Source organism: Oryx dammah, unplaced genomic scaffold, assembly GCF_014754425.2.
Source record: "Oryx dammah isolate SB20612 unplaced genomic scaffold, SCBI_Odam_1.1 HiC_scaffold_10, whole genome shotgun sequence".
Lineage (NCBI taxonomy): Eukaryota > Metazoa > Chordata > Mammalia > Artiodactyla > Bovidae > Oryx > Oryx dammah.
Genome location: NW_024070194.1, coordinates 8,788,673 through 8,811,579, shown reverse-complemented (window position 1 = coordinate 8,811,579; position 22,907 = coordinate 8,788,673). Strand labels below are relative to the sequence as shown.

At 51.4% G+C, this 22,907-nt stretch overlaps 2 protein-coding genes across 11 annotated transcripts; one reads left to right on the top strand and one right to left on the bottom strand.

Moving 5' to 3' along the window:
- The first annotated feature begins 2,433 nt into the window (after positions 1-2,433).
- SNX21 (sorting nexin family member 21) lies at positions 2,434-8,461 on the top strand. 9 transcript variants are annotated; one of them, XM_040248893.1, is made up of 4 exons: positions 2,434-2,765; positions 3,200-3,371; positions 6,585-6,595; positions 6,771-7,847. In XM_040248893.1, the coding sequence occupies exons 1-4, from the start codon at positions 2,504-2,506 to the stop codon at positions 6,809-6,811; spliced, it is 486 nt and encodes a 161-aa protein (XP_040104827.1). In that variant the 5' UTR covers positions 2,434-2,503; the 3' UTR covers positions 6,812-7,847. The 9 variants fall into 9 exon arrangements, with proteins under 9 accessions (XP_040104827.1, XP_040104828.1, XP_040104829.1 ...); XM_040248894.1 differs by having other exon boundaries at positions 2,435-2,765; positions 3,200-3,378; XM_040248895.1 differs by lacking the exon at positions 6,585-6,595 and having other exon boundaries at positions 2,435-2,765.
- On the bottom strand, positions 7,846-22,895 carry ACOT8 (acyl-CoA thioesterase 8). Of its 2 annotated transcripts, none has more exons than XM_040248897.1 (6): positions 22,654-22,895; positions 21,036-21,172; positions 14,775-15,000; positions 10,243-10,397; positions 9,529-9,727; positions 7,846-8,079 (listed from the first exon to the last, which is right to left on the bottom strand). In XM_040248897.1, exons 1-6 carry the CDS (start codon positions 22,770-22,772, stop codon positions 7,965-7,967), a joined length of 951 nt encoding a protein of 316 aa, XP_040104831.1. In that variant the 5' UTR covers positions 22,773-22,895; the 3' UTR covers positions 7,846-7,964. The 2 variants fall into 2 exon arrangements, with proteins under 2 accessions (XP_040104831.1, XP_040104830.1); XM_040248896.1 differs by having other exon boundaries at positions 7,846-8,083; positions 9,533-9,727.
- Between the last annotated feature and the right edge of the window lie 12 nt (positions 22,896-22,907).

The following is a 22,907-nucleotide window of genomic DNA, read 5'->3' as shown; positions in this document are numbered from 1 at the left end:
TGAAGGGGTGGGTGGATCAAGGCAAATCCAAAGGGAGACCACCCTGAGAATCCCTGGGGTCCACCAGGGTGTTGGGATGGGCAACATTCATGGACTCTTATCAAGTAACAGAAAGAGCACGATGATGACTAAACACAGGGTCTGGGGCCAGGGAAAGGGGGCTGGACACCAAGGAAGGGAGACGGACAGTGGCAGCTGGGCTGCCTTCTTGCCCTACATAGATATTCCCAAGGAAAGCTCAGTGGAGCCAGGCCAGGCTAAATAAGGCCTCCCCCAGCCAGGCCCAGGGCCAAAGGGTGATGCTCTCCAGGGGTGCCTATTTAGACACAAACATTGGAACCACTTGATCCTTTAGGAACAGAGTATAGGGAGTATAGAACTCCCAGCAATCCTTTGTTCATTAGTTTGTTCTTTATTTGGCAAAATAGATAAAGTCCAAACTCAGTGTGGCCAAACAAGTTCCCACTGATCCTTCCATTCTCATTCCCCACCTTACATGTGGTTCTGCTCTGGTTCAAGCTAAAATGCAGCTTCAAACACCATCCTTTATAGCCCTCCAAGCCCTTGCACATGTAGGTTTGTTGGTGGTTTTTTTTTTTTTTTTTTTAATATTTACTTATTTGGCTGTGCCGGATCTTAGTTGAGGCATGCGGTACGTTCCATCTTCATTGAGGCATGCAGGATCTTTAGTTGTGGCCTGTGAACTCTTAGTTGCAGCATGTGGGATCCAGTTCCCTGACCAGGGATTGAACTTGGGGCCCCCGCACTGGGAGCTCAGAGTCTTAGCCACTGGACCAGGAGTGAAGTCCCTCGGTTTCTTCGTCTTAAAAATGGACGATTCTTGTCCACTAACGGCCTGTTCCCCAGGAGGTTGTGAGGGTTAGATATGACACCTTTTCAAGTGCCTAGAACCAGGTGGAGGATGCCGTGGAACCTCAAGAAATGAGAGCCCTGCCTCTTCTGCACCGAGGGATGGCAGGGAGTGTGTTTCATTCAAAGCCATTCCCCCACCCCTCTCTCCTGTACATTTAAAAAGGGCAGGAGTGGACTTCCCTGGTTGCGTGGAGGATAAGAACCTGCCTGCCAAAGCAGGGGACATGAGTTCAATCCCTGGTCTGAGAAGATTCCACGTGCTGCAGAGCAACTAAGCCCAGCTCCACAACTACTGAAACCTCGCTCCAGAGCCGAGGGTTGGAGCTGCAACTTCCAAGCCCAAGTACTGCAACTATTGAAGGCCAGGTGCCTGGAGCCTGTGCTCTGCAACAAGAGAAGCCACTGCAATGAGAAGCCTGTGAACCTCAACAAAGCAAAGAGTAGCCCCTACTCGCCACAACTAGAGAAGGCCAGGCAAAGCAACGAAGCCCCAGCGCAGCCAAAAGTAAAATTAAAAAAAAAAAATTTAAAGAAGTAGCTACCATCAGAGATTTTATCTGATCATACGCTATAACTAGCAATATCTGCCCTGCTAAGGACTGATAGCTAGGCCTTCTGACAGGAAGGGACAATAAATTCTTGACCTACAGCTGCCTTCTGGATAAAAGATAAAAACACAGCTCGTTAGAGGAATTGCTGAGATTGCAACTGACATCGGGAGATAAAAAACAGGATGTGGAACTCAGGAGACCTGGGCGGCAAGGCCCCACTCTCAGAAACCTCTGGCAAGCTGTGTGACTTCAGGCAAGTAACTCAGCCTCTCTGGGTCTGTTTCTTCATTTGTCTATGTGCTATGTGTGAGGCAGGCTCAAATGAGATTGTAAGCGTGTGAACACTGGAGAAACAAAAATCGTTGTGTAACTGATGATCCTCTTAGCCCCTGCTCTGAGCTAAGCCCTCGACTAGGGTCCTTTCCGAGAGCTGCAGAAATCGTGCTTCAGTTCGTATTGTTCTTGTTTTACGTATGAGAAAACCTAGGCCACTTAGATTCCATCTCAGATCACATGGCTTCTCTTGGCCTCGGTTTCCTCCCAGGAGAGAAGGGTTTCTGACTGCCGCGCAGTGACTTTGGAAAGTTAGAGTGCTGGGTGGAAATGAGGGGACAGTCTGCGGCCAGCCTGGGTCTCCGGGAGGGGTGGGCGGATTCAAGGAGGGCGTAGGCCCCTCCGGATTGGGGACGATCCCGGAGGAGGCCTGGCCTACCCAGGATTCCCATAGCCCTCCTGGAGCGAAAGGCCCGGGATTCCCGGGCGGCTCCGGGAGCGGGCGGGGCGGGAGGCGGGCCAGCGGCAGGAAGGGGCCGGAGCGGCGCTCGGAGCGGACTGGGCCGGTTCGGTGCAACCCGGTCGGCCTCGGCCAGCCTCCGGGAGCAGCACCGGGGAGCGGGGCGCCCCGGGGCACAGGAGGCAGAGCCGCGGGGAGAGCCCCCGATCCCCTCAACGGGCAGGGGCGGGACCTCCACGGCGCCCCGCCCTCCCCGGGCCCCGCCCCGCCCCCTCCCGGCGCGGGGCCGGGGTCCACCTCCCGCCCCAGCCCGCGACCCGGCTTCGCGCGCTCCCCCCGGGGTGCCATGGCCTCGCGGCTCCTGCACCGGCTGCGGCACGCCCTGACTGGCGACGGCCCCGGGGAGGCGGCGGCCGGCCCCGAGGCCGAGCAGTTCCCGGAGAGCTCGGAACTGGAGGACGACGATGCCGAGGGCCTGTCGTCCCGCCTCAGCGGCACCCTGAGCTTCACCAGCGCCGAGGACGACGACGAGGAGGACGGCGAGGACGACGACGACACTGACCCCGACCCGCTGTCCGCTGGCGACCAGGTGGCGGGAGAAGACGCAGGCGAGTGCGGGAAGGATGGAGGCGGGAACCCTGGGCTCGGTTAGGCCTCCACCCCGGCCGCGTTCCCGACTTGATCCAACCGAAACTCAAGACACTTCGTTTAATTGCGTCCAGCTGCCTCTTGGCTGTGTGACCTTGAGAGACTCACACCACCTCTCTGGGCCAAGTTCCCTTGTGTCAAATCACTCGCATCTCAGGGTTGTTTAGAGCGTGAAATGTACAGTCTGGGATACAAACGGTAGTACTGTGCTAGGGATGTTTGGGGGGTGGAGATGTTTATTTAACTCCTACTGTCTGCCCGGCAGGTGTTTGGCTCCGGGTCCCTCTCTGGCCCTCCGTTTCCGTTTATGTCAGATAGGGATAAAGCCTTTGTCATTCGTTGGGAGGAGGATGAATGAGGTCAGGCGCCTAATTTACGTCAAACCTGGCCCCAGGCCCATCCTGTGCTCAAGCAGAACGGAGTCTCCCACCTGATGGGCAGCGGAGCAGTCAGCTCCTGACCCGGCAGTTGCAAGATTTCTGGAAGAAGTCCCGGAACACCCTGGTACCCCAGCGGCTGCTCTTTGAGGTGACCAACGCCACCGTGGTTAAGGACCCGCCCTCCAAGTACGTGGTGAGTGAGGGTCCAGGACCCTGAGCTATGAGTCTTAGAAGACCCTGGCTTAGAGAAAGTAGGGGAAACTTCAGCATCCTGGGTGATCTGGCTGTGTAGTTATAAATGGCTGCCCCATTTGACAGATGGGGAAACTGAGGCCAGAAAAGGGCTGTAACTTGAGCAGATCCTCAGGCAAATGAACCTATCCTATCCCAGTTTTGAGACTAAGAACTACTGTGCATGTCCTCTGCCCCCTGGACTTTTGCAAACTGTCACAAGATGCGAGATACATGGGGAAGAATATTATCTGAGTCAGACTTGAGACCAAGTTGGTATTGGTTGGAAAAATGGGTTTGGGATCCAGATCTTGATTCAGATCCCAGTTATTACCAGTTGTTTGACTTCAGGTGAGTTATGAAACCTTGACTAACCCGTTTTCTCACCTGAACAATGGGGATAATGCAGGAGTTAAATGAGACAGTACACAGAAAGCCCTTCGCATTGTGCCTGGTATCTTGAAGTGCTCGATAAAATGTTAGTTCTGTTATTACTATTTTACTTTGGGTTGAAAATGTCAGGCATCTAGGGCCTGTTGTGGCCTCTTTGCAACCCAGAAGAGTCAGTTCTCCAGCACTCACACCTGTACAGAATAAGCTGATCTGAAGGACTGGATTTAGGGGACTGGTGTGTGTGTGTGTGCCTTCTGTCGTGTCCGACTCTTTGCAGCCCCATGGACCATAGCCCACCAGGCTCCTCTGTCCATAGGAATTTCCAGGCAAGGATACTGGAGTGGGTTGTCATTTCCTTCGCCAGGGGATTGAGGCCCTGTCAAGTCAGTGGTAGGGGGTTGCGGGGGGTGCAGGCTGATTTCCTGACTGTGGAAAGGAGGAACACATGGAGGATGCGGTTGGCCTGGTCCTGAAACCCAGCCTAACCTGGCTGGTTGTGGCAGCAGCAGCTCCCTGCCTCTCACTTCCCTCCTCTTCCCCACCCTCCTCCATTTTTGACTCAGCAGGAAGGGGGCCTGGAGCCCTGTCCCACATCTGGACTTCTCCACCCCTTTCTGAGGCTCTCAGTTTAAAAAGGGCCACGCCCACAGGGCAGCTGCTCCAGTTTCACCGAGGATTGACTCTGATGATCAAGTCTTGAGTGGCAGAAGTCCTGGCTGAGGGTCATGCACAGGAAGGGGCCGCGAGGAGCAGCTGAGAGACAGGGAAGTTGGGAGTAGCTCTGGGAAGAGAATGACAAGACAGAGCCAAGCCTGGCCTGGGCCGGGCCTGGGAGAATCCCAGGGAATCAGGAGCCTGGGGGTGGGTCGCAAAGAGTCAGACGCGACTGAGTGACTAGGCAACAAATCCTGCTTCAACATCTGCTGAAGGTTAAGAGCAGACTTTGGAATTAGGTCGGCCTGGGTTTGAGTCCCAGCTGGGCCATTTACCAGCTGTGTGACTTAGAGGAGGTCTTTAAACCCTTTGCCTTCTCTGGGAGCCTGCTTCCTGAGCTGACAGAGGTATGGACACCTTCCTCGCAGTGAGGTTGTGATGGTGAAACAGTGGCTGTGAAGAACTCACACGGTGTGGTGCAGGGTAGTGCTCAGTTAATGATCCTCATTATTACCTGTCACATAGGACAACAGAAGGATCAGGCAATGGATCTAAAATGGGTTTTTGTCCAAAAACTACCAATGAAAATAAAAGCTAGATGAGCATAAGGGGTCACTATAGATGAGGGCTTCCTGAAATGTGTTCTGCAGAAAATTGGTTCCCTGGAATATTAAAAACTGTCCCTTTAAATAAAAAAGCTTTACAGTCAATATGTAATGTTTTAGGAATGCGGAGTTGAACTAGAGTAAAATAAGTTTCTTTATGGTTAAACTTTCTAATCCTGAATACTAGTTAGACTGAATCTTCCAGAGTGAGCAGGCAAACCTGACTGAGCAGGCGTGGCTCCAATATTGGCAGTTTCACAGAACAGATTTGAGAGTAAAATCTGGATTTGGTGTTAGTACACTTTTAACATCTATGTGTGTGTATCTGCGTGTGTGCGTGCTCAGTTGCGACCTAGTGCTTGCTAATCCCCTTTTTAGACCTGTTAACTCAGCATTATTATAGATTAAGGCATATTTGGGTTCTCAGACCTGGTGGGAAGCTTAGTGGTCATCTTGTTCAGTGTTTCCCAAACGTCCATCTCCCTCACAATTTTGGTCCTATCTAAATGCTACTTTTACCATTTGGTGCTTATCACTTTTCTTCAAATAAACCTATTTTTAAAAAATAACTTTAAAAGACAACTTTACAAAACAACTGTATATGGGAAGCTTGACTAACTCACCATAAAGAGAAGATAACCATAAAAATAAAAGCAGTGAAACAGAGTCTGACTGGATGCTGCTGCCTGGAGGTGGCGCTGACAGATTCTTTCTGGCTCTTTTCTAAAAACAGAGCTGAGAAGTGTTGGAGAAGGGCTTTTGTGAACCAAACAGAGAGCTTCTCAATTTGTAGTCAGAAAGATTCACAGAGAATGAGAGGGGTATCACCTCCTGCCTCTATTCAAGTGTTATTCACTCCAGTACTTACCATCTAAACATCCCGGGGACTGACGTTTGTTCCCGTCCCACACCTGAGTAAACTGTGAGCTGAGCCAGCGCTCCATTCACTACAGTGGAAGTGGACCCAAGAAGGGGACCACCCTGCCTGACTCCCATAGTGAGGGAGCATCTGACCCAAGGGTAGAACTTGGGTCCCAGTCCAGTGAGGGTCTGGATGGGAATAACCCAGCCATGTGGAGCCATGTGTCCAGAATGGAACAGAGCTCCAAGCTGGTCCTAAAGGTTGGCCTGGAGATGGGCCTGGGTTTCAACACACAGCTGGTTTTCCAGAGGGGCTGTCAGAAGAGCTCGCTTCCCAATGGGAGGGGCTTCCTAGGTGGCACTAGTGGTAAAGAACCTGCCTGCCAAGGCAGGAGACATCAGACCTGGGTTCGATCCCTGGGTGGGAAGATCCCTTGGAGGAGGGCATGGCAACCCACTGCAATATTCTTGCCTGGGAATCCCATGGACAGTGGAGCCTGGTGGGCTATAGTCCATAGGGTCGCAGAGAGTCGGACATGACTGAAGCGACTTAGCACGCACTCCCTGGAAGGGGGTGAGGGGGGCAGCCATCCAGGCGCTAAAGCTCATCTCTGTCTTTTTCTCCCTGTGCTGCCTTGGGCCTGGGTCATTTCAGACGAGCCTCAGGTAAGATGAGACTGGGCTCCCCAGCTGCAGCCCTGGCAGCTCCCACCCTCCAGGCTCAATCTCCAGGGTGAAGGGAAGGGGTGGGGGAAGAGAGTTGGAAGTGGAGGTGGGGGGTCAGGGAGGGAAGGGGCCCAAGGACACCCTGCCTCTGCCCTGACCCCCGCCCTCCTTGCAGCTCTACACCCTCGCCGTGATGGGCCCGGGGCCACCGGATAGCCAGCCGGCCCAGATCTCCCGCCGCTACTCGGACTTTGAGCGGTTGCACCGAAACCTGCAGCGGCAGTTCCGGGGCCCCATGGCTGGCATCTCCTTCCCCCGCAAGCGCCTGCGCCAGAACTTTACCGCCGAGACGATCGCCCGCCGCAGCCGGGCCTTCGAGCAATTTCTGGGCCACCTCCAGGCTGTGCCTGAGCTGCGCCACGCTGCGGACCTGCAGGACTTCTTCGTGCTGCCCGAGCTGCGGCGGGCACAGAGCCTCACCTGTACCGGCCTCTACCGCGAGGCCCTGGCACTCTGGGCCAACGCCTGGCAGCTACAGGCCCAGCTGGGCATCCCCTGTGGCCCAGACCGACGTCTGCTAACCCTGGCGGGGCTGGCCGTCTGCCACCAGGAACTGGAGGATGCCGGGGAGGCCCGGGCATGCTGTGAGAGGGCCCTGCAGCTGCTGGGGGCCGAGAGCCCGCACCCTCTGCTGGCCCCCTTTCTGGAGGCCCACGTGCGGCTCTCCTGGCGCCTGGGCCTGGACAAACGCCACTCTGAGGCCCGGCTCCAGGCCCTGCAGGAGGCAGGCCTGACCCCCACGCCACCTCCCAGTCTTAAAGAGTTACTCATCAAGGAGGTGCTGGACTAGCGTCACCTAGACTTAAGGCCACTGTGGGAGAGGCGCCACCCCTGGATGGGGGGTGGGCTGGGGGGCTGATGAGGACACAGACAGCTGCTGAGAGGCTCTCTGGGGTGCTGGGAACCCCAAGAAGGTCCACAGAGAATTTGCAGCAGACCAAGGAAACGTGCTGCTTCTGTTGAGCTGCACTCAGGACAAGCTGGAATGTTGCAGGGAGAAAGTCTGACGCTGCCTCTCCAGCTTATGAATACCTGGGGGCCGTTGTGACCCAGGTCAGGGTCGATGGTCTGTCTTCCTGCAGGCCAGCCTGGCTGAAGGGCCAGGGACTGAGGCCGTGGAGTCCTGGAGTTGATGGCTGGAGGGAGGGCTGCGATCCTGGCCCAGGGGCCTTAAAGGGCAGCAGCTCCCGTGGTTTGAGTCTCTTTATTGGATCCCGGACAGAAGGCCCCGCCCTGGATGGTAATCCTGCCTCAGGAGTAGGGGGAGAAGGGAGAGCCTTGAAGCCCAAGGCCCAGCTGGCACCTCTGGCTACAGCTTGCTCATTGAGTCCAAGGGCTTAACTCGGATCACACCCTCCTGGGCACAGGACACAGCCAGGACCCCGTCCTGACGCCACAGCCGCCCGTGAACCAGGCCACGGGAGCTGCCTGCGGATGAAGAGAAGAGTTTCAGTGGCCTGTCTCCTGCTGCCCAGCCAAACGCGCTCCTTGCAAGAGGTGCAGCTCGGGTTGGGCCACCCCATGCCAGAGCCACGCTTGGCGGTGTGGTCACTCCCAATCTCCAAGCACCCCTTTAGGAGCCTATTATGTAACTCCTCCCAAGGGAGCCCCACTTGATGGTTTAAAAGCACTTTCATGTATCTGCTGACTTCCTCGAAAAAAAAAAAATCCCAAGGGGAGAAGTTCTGAGAACAGTCTGATTTAGAAGTTTAGCTAGGCGGATCTGCCCAACCTCTGGCCACTTGTGTAAGGAAACCCATCAGTTCCCTTTGTAATAAATCCAGCCCTCCAGGACAGTCATTCATATTATTAAAAAAATTTTAAAAATCTTCCACAATCATGGGGACAAAGGGGCTCAGGGGAGAGGATATGAAGCCATGAGGAGCCTAGGCACTACCCCCCGCACGTGGAGATTCTCCCTTGCTACCCAGGGCCGGAGTCTGACATTTAGGAAGGGAACTGCTGGTTTGTTTTAAACACAGTACAGCCCACTTAGTTCCCACGGTAGCCAAGTAAAGCAGGCCTTGTCCTGTGTTCCAGATGATGACACTCAAGCCTAGAGAGGCTTGGGAAATTGGCCTTAAGGACCAGGTCAAAGCCGAACCCAAGAGACCTACCATCAAGGTGGCTGTTCCTGTGCTGTGATGCTGTTGGTTCTTGAGAGTCCCTCTTCCCTGAGTATAAAGAGTCCCTTAAGTTTTGTTCCTGTTTCACAAAACAAGGCTTCTCTTCGTTTGAAATGCTCTTCCTTGGAACAGAACCCAGGGCTCTGAGACCAGGCACTGATGAACAAGCCTGGGTTTCTTGCTTCACAATATAAGGAGGGTCCAAGCAGTGGGGCCGCTACACTGCTGAGGGCCCCAACCCCCAGCCAGGCTAACTGTCAGAATCACTTAGGGAATCTGTAAACTTTCCTGGACCTCATCCAAGCCCTGTAGTCAGAATCTTGGGGGTCAAATCTGGGAATGTTTTGAAAAAGCTCTCCCAAGAGGTGGAAGAATAGGCCCCCAGCTTTGGATCCCTCTGCTCTGGTGCAACCCTATTTGTGTAGACGAGGAAACAGACTCAGAGCGGAGATGGGACTTGCCCAGCATCACACAGAGAATCCGAAGTGGTTCTGGGACTAGCACTGAGCCTCAGAAAAAGTGAGTCATGTCCCCAGCATGTTACAGAAATTAGCTGAGCGGGTGTCCTGTCCTCAGGCCGCACCCTGTCATTCTGAAGACAAGGATGCCGCAGCCTGCGGAAGCAGGAGAGGAAGTGATCTGTGCAGCGCTCCACAGTAAGAGGAGCATCACCCAAGAAAGCAGGCTCCCTGCCCTCCCCACCAAAGGCACCAAGGTCAGCACCCTCGTCCCCCGTGACCCCAGTACTCACCGGCCCAGGGACTCTCACACTCATAGAGCATCCAGTGGTCAGCTCGGAAAGGGGCATGGAACCACATGGAGTGGTCCAGAGAGACCATGAAGTCTACCTCGTACCGCCAGTGGTGGGGCAGTATTGCTGTGCCCAGGAAGGCAAAGTCCGAGATATAGGCCGCCACGCAGCAGTGCATCTTCATGTCGCCCTCGCCTGCAACAGGTTCCAGTCCCATCAGCCCTGGGCTCCTGGGCTTTACAGCACAGGACCTGCAGGGAGGTGGGGAGAAACGGGCTGCCGTGCACAGATGTGCAGACTCTTCACAAGGGCACCTGGCCCAGGGGTGTGTGTGCGTGTGTGATGGAGGCCAAGGGAGACAGAGTGGAGGAGGGCAGGGGTGGGTGAGGACTGAAATCCTCCCCCCGCCTCCCACCCTGGACCTTGAAAGTATCTTCTTCCAGTTTTGCACAAAGGCACCTTATGCTTAGCAGGGGACCTGGAGAAGAATCTCGGCCAGGTGCCTTGCCTTCCCCAGGAAAGGCCCACGTGAGGATTCCCGTCACTTCCCCATTCTACCCCTGCAAAAGGCTGAGCTCACTTCTCCGTCACTCAGATAAGAAAATGGGCCCACAGTGTGGGAGGACCATGTTCAAGACTACCCAGGGCAGAAGAGGTGCAGGTCTAGACCCCGGAAGAGAGTTTCCTTTCAAGCCATGGGGTCCACTTACCAATATAGCCCTGGGCTCGTACCCAGAACATCTGTTTGGGCTCCATTTTCTTCAGTGTGCATGGAGTAGTTGGGTTTACCAGCTTGATCTCAATGGGCACCTCCTGGGCAGCAATTCGGTTCAGCCCCACTTGGTACTTCTGGAATTTCGGGTCCCTGAAAGTAAAGGGGAGAGGCGTGGGGAGACCCCGGAAGATGGGGAACCTGTCTGAGCTGCCTCTTCTGACCCCGCACGTTCCTCCACAGGAACTCCTGACATCCCAAGGCCTCTCCTCCCCTCCAGCAGGCAGGATAGGACAGTGTCTGCATCCTTTCTTTGCCACCGAGGAGCCCTGTGGCCTGCTGCAAGTTAGTCATCATCAGCCTTTTTCCCATCTGCAAAATGTGGGTGATGACAGTCACCTCCCTCATAGTTAACGCTATGAGGGAAGAGACAACATGATGCGTGTGAAGCCAACACGTCATCCAGCCATGGGGCTACCCTGTAATGGGCCCAGCTCCAGGCAGTTCACATCCACGAGCTCACATGCTATCTTCCCTGCTCTCTGAGAAGTGGAGTGAACACAGAGGGCGCAGACAGCCAGCTCAGGAAGTGCGTGGGGGCGGGAGTTAGACCCAGGCCGTCTGGCTCCTCCTCGGTTCCTGCTCTTAACCGCTTCTCTATTCTAACCCTCAGGAAACAGGCTGCCCTACTTAGACTGACTTACCTAACCTGAGCCACTGGGGACACTGTCTCCCGGGCCAAGGAGCCCATTGCCAGGGAAGCCCCTTCGCCACAGGAAACACCACCCCTCGTGCCCCTAGCGCTCTTCCCCAGTATTTCAATTCCCTCTCTTTCCCCTTGAGCCTTGATGGAAACTTCTGTGGTGATGGAATGTTCTGGTCCACTGTGGTGGCCACTAGCCACATCAGGCTGCTGAGGGCTTGACATGTGGCCAGTGTGACCAAGGAACAGATCTGAATTAACTCTGTTTAATGTTAATAAACTCAACACAGTCCCCTGTGGTTAGTGGTTTCCTTATGGGAGACACAGTTCTAGATTCAGGGACCTTTAAGAACAAGGTCCTCCTTTCATTCTCAAAGTTTTTTATTTAATTTATTTTTGTCCACGGCACGTGGGATCTTAATTCCCCGAACAGGGACTGAACCCCAAGCCCCCTGTGATGAAAATTAACCACTGGGCTGCCAGGGAGAAAAGAAAAGAAAGAAAGTGAAAGTTGCTCAGTCACGTCCAACTCTTTGCAATCTCATGGACTGTACAGTCCATTGAATTCTCCAGGCCAGAATACTGGAGCAGGTTGCCGTTCCCTTCTCCAGGGGATCTTCCCGACCCAGGGGTTGAACCAAGGTCTCCTTCTCAAATATTTTGGAGCTCTGACCACACACCAGGCTCCGTGTTTATTCCTCTCTGTCAAGAGTGGCATAACTATAATTTACTGAGTGCTCACCGAGCACCTTGTTATCACTTATCTCTGTCATCCTCACAGCAGCCTTACGAGGTAGGGATTCCGATGGATTTTATAACTGATCACAAGCTCAAAGTGGGAAAGCAACTTGCCAGACTCACACAGCAGGCAGTGACAGAGTCCGGATCTGAGCCCAGGCCTTTCGCAGGCTCGGATGCACATTCGCGTCACACTGGGCTGACTCCCCTGCACGGGGCACTAGGCAGTGGAGCCCTCCTTACCACTCAGCTGTGAAGCAGGCGGGGCAGAAACAATGACCCCCATTCTTCATATGAAGAAGCAGGGCTCTGAGAGGCTGGAGAGGGCAAAGCTACACAGCAGGTGGGCACCAAGAGAGGTGGAGCCCTGGCAGGAATCAGTAACCGAGCAGGAACCTGTGGGCACCTCTGTCAAGTTTAAGATTAACTTCCATATCTGAACCTTTATTCCTTTTCTTGTTCAAAATGTGTTCTCTCAAGACTGAAGAGTATCGAAAGAAAGGTGGGAACTGTAACTGAGCAGGACGCTGGGGGGCCTTCTGGGGACAGGTCTTCATCCACTTCCTTGGCTTTCACTCCTCTCTGAGGTACCCAGGTAACCAGCATTTGACGCACATTTCCTGAGTTGTTTTACAGCTGTGAAAACTCCCCACCAAATGGAAGATGTTAACTACTGATGACCATGAGCACATAGCCCCGGGGCCTCCTGGAACCTAGGGACTGATAAGGTTCACCCCTGAGACACTGCCCTGTTACATCAGCATCAGCCAATCAGAGAACTGAGCATGAGTGGATCTCATGTCCTGCAGCCCGCCCCACCCCGCCTTTCTTCTTTTAATATTTATCTATTTACTTTTATTTGGCTGTGCTATTTAACTTATATGCAGAGTACATCATGAGAAACGCTGGACTGGAACAAACACAAGCTGGAATCAAGATTGCCGGGAGAAATATCAATAACCTCAGATATGCAGATGACACCACCCTTATGGCAGAAAGTGAAGAGGAGCTAAAAAGCCTCTTGATGAAAATGAAAGAGAGTGAAAAAGTTGGCTTAAAGCTCAACATTCAGAAAACGAAGATCATGGCATCTGGTTCCATCACTTCATGGGAAATAGATGGGGAAACAGTGGAAACAGTGTCAGACTTTATTTTGGGGGGCTCCAAAATCACTGCAGATGGTGACTGCAGCCATGAAATTAAAAGACGCTTACTCCTTGGAAGAAAAGTTATGACCAACCTAGATAGTATATTCAAAAGCAGAGACATTACTTTGCTAACTAAGGTCCATCTAGTCAAGGCTATGGTTTTTCCTGTGGTCATGTATGGATGTGAGAGTTGGACTGTGAAGAAGGCTGAGCGCTGACGAATTGATGCTTTTGAACTGTGGTGTTGGAGAAGACTCTTGAGAGTCCCTTGAACTGCAAGGAGATCCAACCAGTCCATTCTGAAGGAGATCAGCCCTGGGATTTCTTTGGAAGGAATGATGCTAAAGCTGAAACTCCAGTACTTTGGCCACCTCATGTGAAGAGTTGACTGATTGGAAAAGACTCTGATGCTGGGCGGGATTGGGGGCAGGAGGAGAAGGGGACGACCGAGGATGAGATGGCTGGATGGCATCACGGACTCAATGGACGTGAGTCTGAGTGAACTCCGGGAGACGGTGATGAACAGGGAGGCCTGGCGTGCTGCGATTCATGGGGTCGCAAAGAGTCAGACACGACTGAGCGACTGAACTAACTAACTATGTCTTAGTTGTGGTAGGGGGGTTCTTTGATCTTTGCGGTACTCAGGATCTGTTCGTTTTTGTATGTGGGATCTAGTTCCCCAACCAGGGATTGAACCCAGGCTCCCTGCACTAGCAGCACAAAGTCTTAGCCACTGAACCTCCAGGGAAGCTTAGCCAGCTGAGCTACCAGGGAAGCCCCCAGCTTTTTTTTTTTTTTTTAATTGGAGAATAACTGCTTTACAGTGTCGTGTTAGTTTCTGCTGTACAACAACGTGTATCTGATGGGGACAGAGTTAAGGGACAAAACAGGTGACTAAATAGTGAATCCCACTAGGAGATTGGGGGCTTCCCTGGTAGCTCAGCTGGTAAAGAATCCATCTGCAATGCAGGGGACCCTGGTTCAATTCCTGGGTCGGGAAGATCCCCTGGAGAAGGGATAGGCCACCCACTCCAGTATTCTTGGGCTTCTCTGATGGCTCAGCTGGTGAAGAATCTGCCTGCAATGCAGAAGACTAGGGTTCGATACCTGGGTGGGGAAGATCCCCTGGAGGAGGGCATGGCAACCCACTCCAGTATTCTTGCCTGGAGAATCCCATGGATAGAGGAGCCTGGCGGGCTACAGTCCATGAGGTTGCAAAGAGTCAGACATGACTGAGCCCCCACAACTAAGCAGCAAGGGATTGTTGAGTAGAAAAAGTATGGGAAACCCTGGTACGTTCATGATTACTCAAGAAAGCAGGTTTGTTTAGCAACAAAGCCACGCAGCAGAAGCACGAGACCTGCCCCCAAAACGAGACTCACATCCTGCCCAGCAAGCTCAATAAGTCAGTGATCCCCGGGACATACTCTGCACACATGAAACACAGTCATTTGTGGACCTAGCTTGACCACTCAGGGACAGGAAAACTTCCCTGCTCAAGCTGGAGCAGAAGCTTATGTTGGAAGCATGACATCGACTCAAGAAAGACAAAGGCATTCTTCTCCTCCCGACTTTTCCTTCGATTATAAAACTGTAGCCCAGTAAGTTCTCAGGGTGCGCGGCATGTCTCTCCCGCCCACTTATAAGCCTCACAAGCATCCTCTTCTAATAAATCACTTATCAATCACTTTGCCTCCTGCTGAATTATTTTCTATGCTGAGCCATAAAGGACTGTGGTGCCGAAGCTCTTCGGAGCCCCTGAAGTGACACCAAACAGTTTCAAATCAGCTGTAAGTATACCTATATTCCCTCCCTTCCACTCCCCCAATCCCAAGTCTAGCTTTTTAAAATGCTATTTGGGATCCACTTAAGAAGCCCGTGACCCGCCAATGGGTGGCAACTGCGGTTTGAACACTGTCCTGGGGCCTCCAGGTCTCTCACCTTAAATACTGGTCAATGAGGGCCTTGTGGCTAAGCAGCTCCTCCGGCGGGGGCACGGCAGGCATGGAGAACTGGTGCTGCATGGGGCTGGGCTGGGCCTTCTGGAAGGAGGCCTGGCAGATAAAGATGGGCCTGCCGTGTTGCACGGCCTTCACAAAGCGCACAGAGAAGCTTGCCCCTGTCCGCGTCCGCTCCACCTGGTACAGCACCGGCACCTTCGGGTCCCCTGCAGCGGGCACAAGGCACAGTGAGCCCAAGTGAGCCCCGTAGGCCCACTCACGTAATGGTTCTCCTTTTCTGCTCAGTAGCTACTGACTGCGGCCTGCTGAGTCCCAGGTACTGGGGATACAGGGAGGAAACCTAGACCCTATTGTCAGGATGCTCCTGGTGCAGGCAGAGCTCCTGTCCATCAATAGCACAGGACAGAAGGGACACTGCCAGATGCCCTGCGTTCAAAGCTTGGCTCTGCCACTCATCAGCTGCAGCCGTGCGACCTTGGGGAAATCACTTAACCTCTCGGAGCAGTTAACATCATAGTGTTCATGCCTCTCAGGATTTCAATGAGGGTAAATTAGTACAGAGTTGTAAGGTGTGTTCAGAATAATATCCAGCACACACAGTAATTTCTCTATGTTTAAATAAAATACTCTCAGCTTTTGTCTTGTTCCGCCTGTGACCGGGATCTTGTCATGAGCCCAGTACCATTCTTCTAGATCAGGGGTCAGCAGATCTGGTCTGCTGCCTGTTTTCTTTCTTTAAAATAATTGTATCTGTTTATTTTTGGCTGCCCCGGGTCTTCATTGCTTTGTGAGGGTTTTCTCTAGCTGCTGCGAGCAGGGCTACTCTCTAGTTACGGTGCTCGGGCTTCTCACTGCGGTGACTTCTTGTTGCAGAGCACAGGCTCTAGGCACCTGGGCTTGGTTGTAGCACTCAGGCTCAGTGGTTGCAGCACGGTCTCAGTTGCTCCGCGGAACGTGGGATCTTCCAGAGCAGGAATTGAACCCATGTCCCTGCAACAGCAGGTGGATCATTATCCATTGCACCACCAGGGAAGTCCCTGCTGCCTGTTTTCTTTCTGTTTTTCTTTTCTACCTTCCTTTATTTTGAAAACAAGCAAAGGTTATTTATTCAGAATTTAGTACATCAAGGGAGTCAGCCACAATTACTTCCATTTGGCAGAGACCCAAAGGAAGACAGAGGAGTGGGAAAGCTTTATAGTGGGGGAAAAAAAAAAAAAAGGTTTCCGGTGTGCCCTGCTTGGAGACCGCTGGCAAGGGGAAGCTACAGGTAGGCTAACTATGTAATTGATGCAGGGCGCATGTTTGGCTTTCCCTAGTTAGTCCTAAGTTGGAAACGAGTAAAAAGTAAGGAAGCTCCCGGTTATTCACCAAGTCCTGGCCATTAGGGGCTGATCCTTACAGGGACTATGGTTTAGCTTCCTAGACTGGCTGCTAGAGATGGTGGTCTGACATCCTCCAAGCCTGACTTGTAGATAGTAGGCTGGTTTCCTGTGCTAGTTGCTACCGGTTGTGGCTCAGAGTACTTTTTTTATATACGGTTTGGCCATTGTCTGATATTCATTCTCCCAAGAAAGGCCTGCTGTCAAGTCAGTTCCTTCATTCTTAATGCAAATGGAAGTCACTCTGTCCTTCTCCTTTGGTATCTGCTCTGTCAATGCAAGAGGGGAAACACTGGCCCCAGGGTAAGGACTATCAACCCTCAACAAACAGGCTGGGAAGGGTTTTTAGAGGGAGAGAGTCTTCCTGGTGTTCCTGAAGTCCTTTGGTCTGAGTCAGACGACCTTGGAGAACATCTAGGTGGTAAAACAACTTGGGGATGATTTTCAACTTTGAGATGCAAGAAGCAAGTCTAGAGAAGTGTTGTTTCTTCACCTTGTCCGGGTGGGAAGCCCCTGCCAGGCACAGGGACTCATTCAACAGCCATAAACACGCCTGTAATGCCTTGAAGCCCAGCAGGTTTGCTCAGGTTTGCTAGCTGGCAATGCTAAAGGACATTTTTATCAGAATGGGGGCTCCTCAAGGCCTTAGTGGAGTAGGAAGTGGCAACCCACTCTAGTATTCTTGCCTAGAGAATCCTATGGACAGAGGAACCTGGTGAGCTACAGTACATGGGGTCACAAAGAGTCAGACACAATTGAGCAACAGAGCATGCACACAAGGCCAAAGGCCTTTGAGAAGGGTTTCCCAAGAGTCCAGAAACTGGAGATAGCTACATGAGCAGTCTGATTTCAGGGGATGGGAAAGAGGCCTCCCTTCCCTACCAAAAAAAGGTTTTCATCCAGTCCTTGGGCTACAGCTAAAATGCAGTATTTTCCATCACTAGTGATTTACCTTTCAGTATGAATGAGTTCTTGGAGAAGGCAATGGCAACCCACTCCAGGACTCGAGCCTGGAAAATCCCATGGACGGAGGAGCCTGGTAGGCTGCAGTCCATGCGGTCGCTGAGGGTCAGACACGACTGAGCGACTTCACTTTCAATTTTCCATTTTCATGCATTGGAGAAGGAAATGACAACTCACTCCAGTGTTCTTGCCTGGAGAATCCCAGGGACGGGGGAGTCTGGTGGGCTGCCGTCTATGGGGTCGCACAGAGTCGGACACGACTGAAGCGACTTAGCAGCATCAGCATGAATGAGTTCTAGACCTGTTCTTTAAAATTTGTATTGGAACAGAACAGGTAGGCTCTGCAGTATATTGAAGGAAGAGAGATAAAGAGTTATGGAGTTGAGTGCATTTGTTACATTGACCTGAAACAGATAGCCAGATATTTCTCCAGCGAAGATATGTTTCTTCAGGATCAGCAGGGAATTGCAATTTGAGGCCTGCAACCACGGTGAGCCAGGTACAAGTCCCCGCCCAGCAAGGGAAGGAGCCAGCTTTTATAGAGGGGGAAAGGGGAGCTACAGTACAATGTAATTAGGAGGGTCCTAGTAAACAAGGAGCCTATGGTTTTTCATTGGCTGATTCCTTGCCAGAAAGGAGTCTTTCTTTTTCCTCTTGGGCTCCATTGTCACAGGGCACGAGAGCGCCCTCTTCTGGCCTTCTAACACTCCTGAATGGAGGTTTCCGTTTCATTTTTTAACAGTTTAAACTAAGGTATCTTCTCATGTTGGTTTCACATTAACTATGCCAAGTGGGTCTTACCCAGTTGTATAGATGGGGAAATTGATGCCATAAATAACATCTTTGGAGAATACAGCCAAGCCCATTTGTTTATGTATTTCGACTATTTTGCCCATAAAATCGAAAATATTTATGATCTGCCTTTATAGAATGTTCTTTGACTCCTGCTGTAGAATCTCCAAGCTCTAAACCTACATCAGGGCTTCCCTGGGGGCTCAGATGGTAAAGAAATCCACCTACAATGTGGAAGACCTGGGTTCCATCCCTGGGTTGGGAAGATCTCCTGGAGAAGGGAAAGGCTACCCACTCCAGTATCCTGGCCTGGAGAATTCCATGGACCGTACCAAGGCAGATGACAACTATCTAGAGAAAAACATTAAAAAAAAAAATAAACAAAAACCCAAACTCACATTCTCTCCTAGGCTTCAAGAAAAAGAATTGATACGATAAATGGCCAAGAACCAGACCCCAACCTCACAGTATCTTTTAATTAAAAATATCACTGGAGGACTTCCCTGGTAGTCCTGTGGTTAAGACTCTGTCCTTCCAATGCAGAGAACAAGAGTTTGATCCCTGGTCAGGGAACTAAGGTCTAAGATCATTGGAGCACCATCACTGTTTATAAATCTTGATGTACCGGGTAGAGGGGGCTTCCCTGGTGGCTTAGCAGTAAAGAATTCACCTGCAATGCAGGAAACTCAGGTTTGATCCCTGGGTCGGGAAGATACCCTGGAGCAGGAAATGGCAACCTACTCCAGTATGCTTGCCTAGGAAATTTCATGGTCAGAGGAGCCTGGCTGGCTAAAGTCCATGGGGTCACAAAGAGCTGGACACAACTTAGCAACTAAACAACACCCTGGTAGTGGGTCACATCAGAAACGAATAAGAGCTTCCCTTTCTGCCTTGCTGCCAGGAAGCTTGGAACTAACTTTTATATAAAACTGAGATGATATGCCTTAGCCTAGTATTCTGACACAATCATTCCCCCCAAATCCTAGTCTCCTGGCCCTTTAATTGTTTACTTTTAAAACTTTTGCCCCAAATGTTTTATTTTTTTCCCCACACTTTATTTTCTTGCAGATTATATTCCATTACAGGTTATTAAAAGATATTGAATTCTCTATGCCTCACAGTAAATCTTTGTTGCAGATCTCTTTTATGTATAATAGTTTGTATCTGTTAACCCCATACTCCTGATCTGCCTCAACTTTTATTTTATTTTTTAAATTAAGGAATTTATTTTTGGCCACATTACACGGCTTGCAGGATCTTAGTTTCCTGACCAGGGAGCGAACCTAGTACCTCCACAGTGAAACCATGGAGTCTTAACCACTGGGCCGTTAGGGAATTCTGACTTTTAACAGCCAGTTATTTTAAGCTGTCTTCTTTCAAGAAGTTGAAAGGGGATACAAATAACTGGTGATTATTAGGATATAGCGGTGTTGGCACCATTCATTTCATGCTGCTCCTGGATAGAGAATTTCCAAGGAAGTGGATGCCTCCCCTAGAACCTGAGATGGGCTCTCCCATGGTTTGGGAATTATTTCCCAAGAGTGAAAGAGAAAAGCACAGAAGGAGAACAAAGCACAGAGCTTGGAGTCACCCAACTTCAGGTTCAAATCCTGGCCTTGCCTCTCTGAGCATTACGGAAGCTGCTTACATAACCTCTTTGGGTCCAAGGTTCCTTACACGTAGAATATAGAATAAACACCCCTTGGGTTTACGGAAGAGGGTCAAACAAGACAGTGTAAATAGCTGTGCACTGCAATGTGCAAATTGTAATCACTCCCATATATTCATTGTCAAAAAATAATGGTAAGTACTGTTTATGGAGAACTCACAACCTGCCAGGCCCTGCACTAGCTACTTCACCTACAAAGACTCAGAATTCTTTTCAGAAACCGGATAATGAAACTGGTTCAAAGGGATCAAGTAATGCCCCTACTTCCACAAAACAAAACAAAACTGTCTCACTGGGCAAGAAGGATTACAGTATCAAAAGGCCAGGATTTTCAGAGTCTACAAGCAAACTGAGGGAACCAAGGGCACAAGGGTATGTCTGCTTCCAACTGGCATAAAGGTTTAAGAACAGGGCTCACCTCAAAATAAGCATTCAAATACTTTATAGCAATGACTATCAGGAAAGGACAGGAAATAAAGGGATGGGGAGTGACAAACAGGGTATAATACAAAAAGGTATATTTACTATTAAACTATTCTATATTTGTATATATGCTGGGAAAGACTGAAGGCAAAAGAAGTGGGCGACAGAGGATGAGATGGTTAGATAGCATCACTGATTCAATGGACATGAATTTGAGCAAACTCTGGGAGACAGTGAAGGACAGGGAAGCCTGGCAGGCTGCAGTCCTTTTGGACACGACTAATCGAGTGAACAACAACGATTCTATATTCATAAAATGAAGGGGGGAAACCCACTATCTTTCTTAATATAGATCACATTTCATAAAGTTGCATAAATTCTTCTCAGTTGATGGGACCACGCAGAAGGCAGAGACTCTTAAAATTGGGAGCATCTGCTTAGGAGTGAGATTTTTATGTTTCTCAAAAGAGCCTGAGTTTTAAAAGATGATGTTCTTTCTTTGATTTGATACCAGGGTTGTAAGCAGCTAGAACAATCTCGCTTGGCCCAGGCCCGCCTGCATTTTTCAGGTGGGAAGAAGGAGAGGGTGAAGAAGAGGGGTTATCTCACTCAAGGGGAGCTGGCAAATCAGTGACAAAGCTCCACCGGGACCAGAGGTCTCTTGATTCCCAGGCTGGTCTCTTTTCCAAACTCCCAGCAGAGATTCCAGGACTTCTCTGAGGAACCAGCACCAGGACTGGCATGAGAAGGTGAGTAAAGGATAAAGAACAAAACACCCACTGGGAACAGTTAAGCACCAACAAGTACCTAGTGTCTCAACAGGTACTGGGTCTAAGGTTCTTCCTGGCTCTTGCCCTTCTTCCTCTAGGCTCCCCTGAGGGTGATCAACTAACCTCACCATCCCTCTCCCCTCCCCTTCTCTCCTGCTTTCTCCTCAGTCACCACCCCCATCCCACAAGGCCAGAATTCTGCTGAGCCACCTGGGCCAGGGTGGGGTGGGGAAGAGTTGGTTTACCTGTCCGTACAAAGTAGCAGTGCAGGGAATGCACATGGACATCTTCACTCACAGACTTGGCTGCAGCCACCAGGGCCTGGCCCACGATCTGACCCCCAAACAGCCGCTGAGTTGAGGGTACCCAGTAATGCATTCCTCTGTGGGGAGAGAGGGACAAGAGGAAAGACTTGGGGGCTGAGCCAAATCCTACGACCTTCAGTGAGCCTCCAGTGTAGGATTTCTTAACCTGATTGGGGTTTGTGATCCTTTGAGAAACCTTTCCCGAGACAAATATCCTAACATCACTCTATCTACAACTCCAAGGCTTTATCTGTGGACTTCAGTTAAGGGTAATGAACCAATCCTCGTATTTTACACTAGGAGAACAGGGATCAGAGAGGGAAACTGACTTGAGAAAGGTCACACAGTTCACAAATTGCCATCCGGAGCAATATCTGGGTCTTTTGATCCCAAGTCCAATGTGTCTTCCATTGCCCATACGAGGTGTGTCTCAACGCCTTGAGTAGACCAAGATGAACCCCACAAACTGCAGGTGGACTGCATTAGCTCTGCCACTTACACCCCTCAACTTTGATAGATCAGTTCTTAAAAGAACTAAATTTAGAGGTTGGAGACCCTCAGACTTCAAGTCTAACCCATTCAGTGCACAGATGAGGAAACGCAGCCCCCAGAAGTGAAAAGTCTCCCCCAGTGAAAGATTAAGAATTAAGATTAAGTCTCAAGCTTTCCACTGCCCGGCCCAGCATTTTTCATATAAGGCACTGCAAAATTCCAGGCAGTTATTTGTAGTTGGTTAAATGGGGGAAATTAAGTTAGTGCCAAAAATAGCTTCCAATAAGCCAGGAGGAGCCTTGGAAGCTGGAACTGTTACATCCCCAGTTCCAGTGACATCAGGAAGGAAACTGGCTCAGGCCTCAGAATGAATAAGGAGCTACTAGATGCCACCTCGGAGAAGGCGATGGTACCCCACTCCACTACTCTTGCCTGGAAAATCCCATGAACAGAGGAGTCTGGTAGGCTTGCAGTCCATGGGGTCTCGAAGAGTCGGACTTCACTTTCACTTTTCACTTTCATGCATTGGAGAAGGAAATGGCAACCCACTCCAATGTTCTTGCCTGGAGAATCCCAGGGACCGGGGAGCCTAGTGGGCTGCCGTCTCTAGGGTCGCACAGAGTCGGACACGACTGAAGCGACTTAGCAGCAGCAGCAGCAGACCCCACCTAGTGGTGGTGGGGATGGACTATGTAAAAGGAAAAAGTGACTGCAAGGAGCTGAGGTTACGTTTGTTCCCTCGGACAAATCACTGCCCTTTCAGGGCTGGCGCTCCCAGGGACCTGACCCTTCCTGGGGAGGCTGCTGAGAAGGATACCTCGGATCACCACTTTATCTGCCCAGATTGCCAGGACCTCCCGGGGATGAGGCTGCACAGAGCCCCGCGCCGAGGAGGAAGCCGGGGCAGCTTCGTCAGGCACAAGTTCCCTCCCAATTACGGCAGAGGCATCGCGCACAGAGCCCATCCTCGTCCAGAGGGGTACGAGCAGAGGCAGTGGGGTTGCAGCAATCAAGATCAGAAGACTCTGACCCGCTGCGGGGGTGCGGACCAGATGCGGCCGGCTACCTGAAGAGATCCTCGTCCAGCGGCTCGAGGTTGAGCACGCTGGTGACCAGGACGCTGCGGAGGTCCCCGGGTGGATCGCCGCCGCCCTGTTCGTCTTCCGGGTCCTGAGGGGGCGACATGTAGTTCACCAGCTGCTGGCACGGGCCGCTGCGCTGGAGGGACACACGCGGACACCTGAACAGAACGCGCAGCCTCGAGAGGACTCTTAAGTAACCGGAAATCTCCCTCAAGCCCTAAGAAAGAGGGAAAGCCTG